Source organism: Mirounga angustirostris, unplaced genomic scaffold (assembly GCF_029215605.1).
Source record: "Mirounga angustirostris isolate CCGP_5_RB_7025 unplaced genomic scaffold, mMirAng1.0.hap1 SCAF_8, whole genome shotgun sequence".
Taxonomy (NCBI): domain Eukaryota; kingdom Metazoa; phylum Chordata; class Mammalia; order Carnivora; family Phocidae; genus Mirounga; species Mirounga angustirostris.
The window spans coordinates 47,453,395-47,459,063 of NW_026991716.1; the positions used below are offsets into that span (position 1 = coordinate 47,453,395).

The window sequence follows — 5,669 nt, forward strand, 5'->3', positions numbered from 1 at the left end:
GCCAAGAAAAGAGAAGTGACTTCAGGCATTTGCAATAGAGAAAATTTAATGCAAGGAAGAGGTTACCAGAGTGATTGAGACTGACATTAGAGACTACTACCATCCTAAACCTGGAGGGATAAAAAGAGCAAGCACTGCTCCAGAAGACAGAGTAAGGAGACTCTTTGTTTTTCCTCGTCTCCTTCTCCCAATTCCCACTCCTCTGCCCTCCAATTTCCCTTTGGCTGAGCCTAGCTGGAAGTCAACTAATGGAAGAGTCTGAGAAAGCAGCCTTCAGGGGCAGTACTCTGAGGCACAGAATAGGGCAGAGCAAGGAGGAATGCACTGCAGGACAAACAGGCTTAAGATCCAGCAGACTTCTTATAAACCCCAAAGGTTGAGTTAGAACTGCTAGTCAGTGCCCCCTGTGTTATTGGGTATAATATGACATACCAGCTTCAAGGACCTAGGAGCCATCATTCACCTCACTGGGGAGAGGGGGCAGAGAGAGGATGACGTGTGGCCAGCCACATCTGTATTCCCTGACCCCTTATCTTTATCATCCTTGTGCTAGTCCTTAGTGTTCCTGAGGGAGAGCCATTCTTAAGGACCTGAAATCCAAGTTCATCTCATTTAGAGTGGAGAGAAAAGGAAGGAAAGAACCATTATCCCCAGTCTTTCCCCCTTTCCCTTCTTGTCATTCTCTACTCTCCATTGCCCTCCTTTTCTCGACTTCCATCAGCTTGCTCCAGTTTCTTTGTTCTCAGTTCCTTCCTTTGTCTGGCTACATCCCCTCACTCCCTCATTTCCATCTCACTCCTCCCGAAGAATAGAGTTGTTAACAAGTTGCTTGGTAACATGTGTTAAGCATGCCTTTAATAGTAAAGCTCACATCTCTTAAACCTAGTTATTAGTTTCTTGAGCAGAGTAAACGTTCAACAAGGCAGGTGCTAATTCAGTGAAATAATATACCTTCTCATCATTAAATTCTTATTCATTTTTCAATTGTTTGTTTATATGGCAAGACCTTGAATAGTTTTTATTTTTATTTTTTAAAGATTTTATTTATTTATTTGAGATAGAGAATGAGACAGAGAGAAAGAGTATGAGGGGGGGAGGGTCAGAGGGAGAAGCAGACTCCATGCTGAGCAGAGAGCCCGATGCGGGACTCGATCCAGGGACTCCAGGATCATGACCTGAGCCGAAGGCAGTCGCTTAACCAACTGAGCCACCCAGGTGCCCAAGACCTTGAATAGTTTTTAGAATGGACTCCACAACATCTGTCTAGGGAATCTGGTGAGGAAAGGAATTATCCAATGGGAAATCAAGGTACATGACACCAGAAGACTTGAATGTTATATCAAACTTTCATTTCCCCATGAACCATTAAAATAGAGCATAGCTCTTATGGCAGCTTCATATACGCCCATAAGTAGATGATACCAGCTCATCAGTAACGCGTCCTTGCTCAACTTCTGACAAGTAATAGTTCCTTGAAGAATGAAGAAAGGACATAGTCTTTCGAAACATGAATTTTTGCTCTTTCCGTTTTCCTTCAGAGGTAGATACTACCCGTCATGAAGGGGAGGTTCTTTTCTGACCTCATTTGAGGATGGAACGTTTAACGAAAATGGTGTCATCCTTTGAACCACTTCAATACGTCAACATAAGTGACCACAGAGGAGCGAAGTCCTATAAAAAGGGGCAAGGTAGTGCTACACTCTGTCCATCTCAAAGCAGCCACAAGCTGATCCATCGCCAGTCAACTGGAAGAAACTACAATGGCTCCTGTGACAGTTTCATCCATGGTGAGTCCTGCACTAATGTGCAATGCTTTTGTTGATTTGGTCCAGATAATATTTCTGGACTGCAGGCATGAAATTCTGGATTCTAACTATGGAGATCCAAGAATGCTGCATACATAGGATAGGATACTAAAGCTTTGGTAGATACTCATCATTTTATAGCATTTTCAAGAACTGATACACATCAGTTTGAAAGATGAGATTAAAACTGAAAGATAGCTAGATTGGGGCTAAACCACATGAGAAGTGTCACATGATGCTGTGCAGTGAGAAAGAATGCTTATTGAAAATCTGTTTTTCTGAGTACAAGGGATTTAATATAATTCTCCCACAGCATTTTTCTTTATTCCATAATAAAATGGAACACTATCCTTGAGGATTTAATTAATTGCAGCACTGACTTTCCTTTCCATTATTCTATTATTATACCACAGGCTTCTTTTTAAAGATTTATTTATTTATTTATTTATTTTGGGGGGGTTAGGAAAGAGGCAAAAAGAGAGGGAGAGAATCTCCAGCAGACTTCCCATTGAGCATGGAGCCTGACACAGGGCTCCATCTCACAACCCTGAGATCATGACCTGAGCCGAAATCAAGAGTCAGACGCTTAACCAACTGAGCCACCCAGGCGCCCCTATTATACCATAGTCTAATACACCAAGCCTACTTACTCTAATAGATACATGTGTAACTATGGTTTAGAGTAAATGGTCTTTATATTTTTGAAATATTTAACTTAATTGATTACAGAACCAATATATGTAAATTTAGAAAAACTGGAAAATATACATAAGAAAACGTAAGGGGGGGACCAGTTTGGGGTTGAATGTCTGCCCAGCATTTCTAACATGAACACTGATATGATATGACATGCATTTTCTACAACCTTTTCTTCTAAGGTGAACATTTGACTTCACATAGGGTTTCACAGAATGTTAGGACAGAGAGCGATGACTTGCCATTTTTACTAAACTTACTGCCAACCAATAAAAAATGTGTCTCTCTAAGTCAAAAGAAGAATGTTCAAGACTAGTAAACACTCCATAGTCTTAACCTTATTTTGGTCATATAACCAGTTTTTCATCTAAGTGATCCGAAAATTTATTGTAGATTGCCCTGGAACTTAGAATGTTCTCCATGATTAACAATACGATACTCTTTACAATTTGTTAACAAAAACCACATGCTAATCCGGTGTCCTACCTCTCCTTTCTCCCATTCAGTTCCGGGTACTGCTGCTGCTGCTGAGCCTGGTGGCTCTTGGGAAGGCGGGAATAGCACTCCCACAAAATCCAGGATGCCCAAATACTGAGGACAAGAACTTCCCTCAGCATGTGAAGGTCAATCTAAATATCCTTAACCAGAATACGAACTCCAGAAGGCCCTCAGATTACTACAACCGATCCACTTCACCTTGGAATCTGCAGTATGTAATGAATGGCTCCTGATAAAAATCTCTGTATTGTTCTATCTTTTCTGCAAAGGACTGCCAATTAAGTCACCTTGAGGATGATTTTACTCAGAATCATCAGTCAAATCTGGAAGGGCTATTGTGCAAAGATTCTCAAATTTTATTCTACAGACCTCTTTGATAGAGCACAGGACCCCTTCTCCTGCATAATACCTATTCATTAGATCTCATTGTCACTGACACCAAAAACCCACTCACGTTAATGGTGGTCATTATTCTAGAATTTATGATACCCCAAGTCTATTGTTCATTTGCTTTTAAAAAAATAGAAATTTATCTTGGGGATTAATGCTTGAATTCTCTTTACCAGGCCTTCCATTGCAATGATTTGTTGAAAATAACTCGTAATTAACTGGGATTTCTGTGCCTTTCTCTTTTTGGTTGTATTAGCAATTGGATAATATAGTTTGAAACCCAGTGAAGGAAATGTCATGTTGGATATTTCCACCCCTTTTTGAGTCAGACAAACTTGATCTATATCACCAACAGACCTCTATTTGCTGTGTTCTTAGTACATCTAATATTTAGACGCTATTAAGATTAAATACAAAATAGTTTTTAGTGCTTTGATTTTGTGTAAAAAAGCCTCAGTTATGTGGTGACTATAGATTCACCTGACCGTGATTTTCTTCTACTCCCATTACTAAGAATGGTTCAAATAAATCAACTGAGAAGTCAAAGCAAGTCATTCACTCAGCTGGAGGAGAGAGGGAAGAGAAGGTTGTAGAGGGGCTTAAGCTTTTGTTTCCAGCCCTTCATGTCAGCTCTGGGCTCTATCCCATGAATGTGCTGTCAGATAAAATTTTGATGCATTCCCTGCTTCAAAGCCAGACTTCATTAAGTCAGATTAATGGCTATCATATTCCTAGATGATGCCCTTGGCCTTTATCAAATATACCTTAAGAAATTGTCCTTTATATCAAACTTAAATCCCCTCTGCAGTCTAGTCTATCTTATTTGGTTCATTCTTCAAAGAAATTGGGGGAAAAAATGATCATTCTCTTCTATAACATTTCACGTGCCTACAAATCCAAGTTTTCCCCCAAACTACTTTTTCTGACTAGCAGCCCTTCGAGAATTTGCAATGCCTATACTTGGTCACCCTGTGAATTTGCCTCCCTTCGTTTATTCCTATCTGATTTCCTTCCTGCTTTACCAGGTACTTACTTTATCCCTCACTTTTGTCTCCCCTGCAGCCGCAATGAGGACCCTGAGAGATACCCCTCTGTGATCTGGGAGGCCAAGTGCCGCCACTTGGGCTGTGTCAATGCTGAAGGGAAGATAAACTACCACATGAACTCTGTCCCCATCCAGCAAGAGATCCTTGTTCTGCGAAGGGAGTCTCAGCACTGCCCCCACTCCTTCCGGCTGGAGAAGATGCTGGTGGCCGTGGGCTGCACCTGCGTCACCCCCATTGTGCGCCATGTAGCTTAAGAGCTTCTGGTCTAACCCAGAGCAGTTAGGCTTTCTGGAGGAATAGACCCAGCCCCATTTCTGACCAAACTCACTAGGGCTCTTAAACTGGTTCACCCAATTGAACTTTCAGAGATAACACTTTTGTGCAGAGATAGAATATGAATGATCTTTCCCTCTCCCCAGAGATCAAAGTTTTGACTGAGTACCAATTTGCTTTTTGTGTGCTTTTCTAAGGGCTTTAAGTTATTTATGTATTTAATAGACCCTGAGATAACTTTGGGGCAGAAGATTCCATTTTAATGAATTACATGCCTTATTTTGTATTGTTTAAGACAAGATTCCAGACTTGAGAGTTTTATTATTTAACAGGTAAACCTATATTTATATGAACTATTTATGGATCTATTTATGTTTCTTAAGTCTTTAGAGAAAGGTGAAAGAGTGTGATTATCTGTTCTGCCTGGGGAAATCCTACAGAGAATTTAGTGGCGGTTGAAAATTTCTGAGTTTGTACTACATATGGTTACAGGATTTTTTCCTCTTTGTGTCTTAGGAGTGCATGACATGGCTGTAAAAAAAACTAAACCTAGTTTCCTATTTATTAATTTTGTAAGTTGTTGAGGTTTCACAAGAGAGATGGCAAGTCCAGCTCTGCTCTGTTAAACCCTCATAATAAAAAAATTTTATAATAAAGTTTGGAAAGAAAATTGGTTTCCTCATTTTTTCTCATTAAAAGTCCTTCAGAGAGCCCAGCTCTTCCCTATTTGAGTGTGCAACTTTGCTGAAAGAACAAAACAAAGCATGTCCTCGAGTAATAGCACCCCACCCACCTCAAGTCCTCATACTCAATGTCCAGTCTCTCCCCAAACTCAAGCTTCTTTTGAAGATTAATGCCAACTGGAGATCTAGAGAGGAACATTTTTCCCCTCCTCGGGCCACACTCCAGGACTACCCCTTCTGTTCCTGGCCTCTGATCCCATGCTCCCCAGAACACAAAA

General features: G+C 40.6%; 1 protein-coding gene across 1 annotated transcript; it reads left to right on the forward strand.

Annotated features, from left to right (window-relative positions):
* The first annotated feature begins 1,756 nt into the window (after positions 1-1,756).
* Positions 1,757-5,378, forward strand: IL17A (interleukin 17A). Its single transcript, XM_045866018.1, has 3 exons — positions 1,757-1,787; positions 3,008-3,210; positions 4,452-5,378. Exons 1-3 carry the CDS (start codon positions 1,761-1,763, stop codon positions 4,687-4,689), a joined length of 468 nt encoding a protein of 155 aa, XP_045721974.1. The 5' UTR covers positions 1,757-1,760; the 3' UTR covers positions 4,690-5,378.
* The last annotated feature ends 291 nt before the right edge of the window (positions 5,379-5,669 follow it).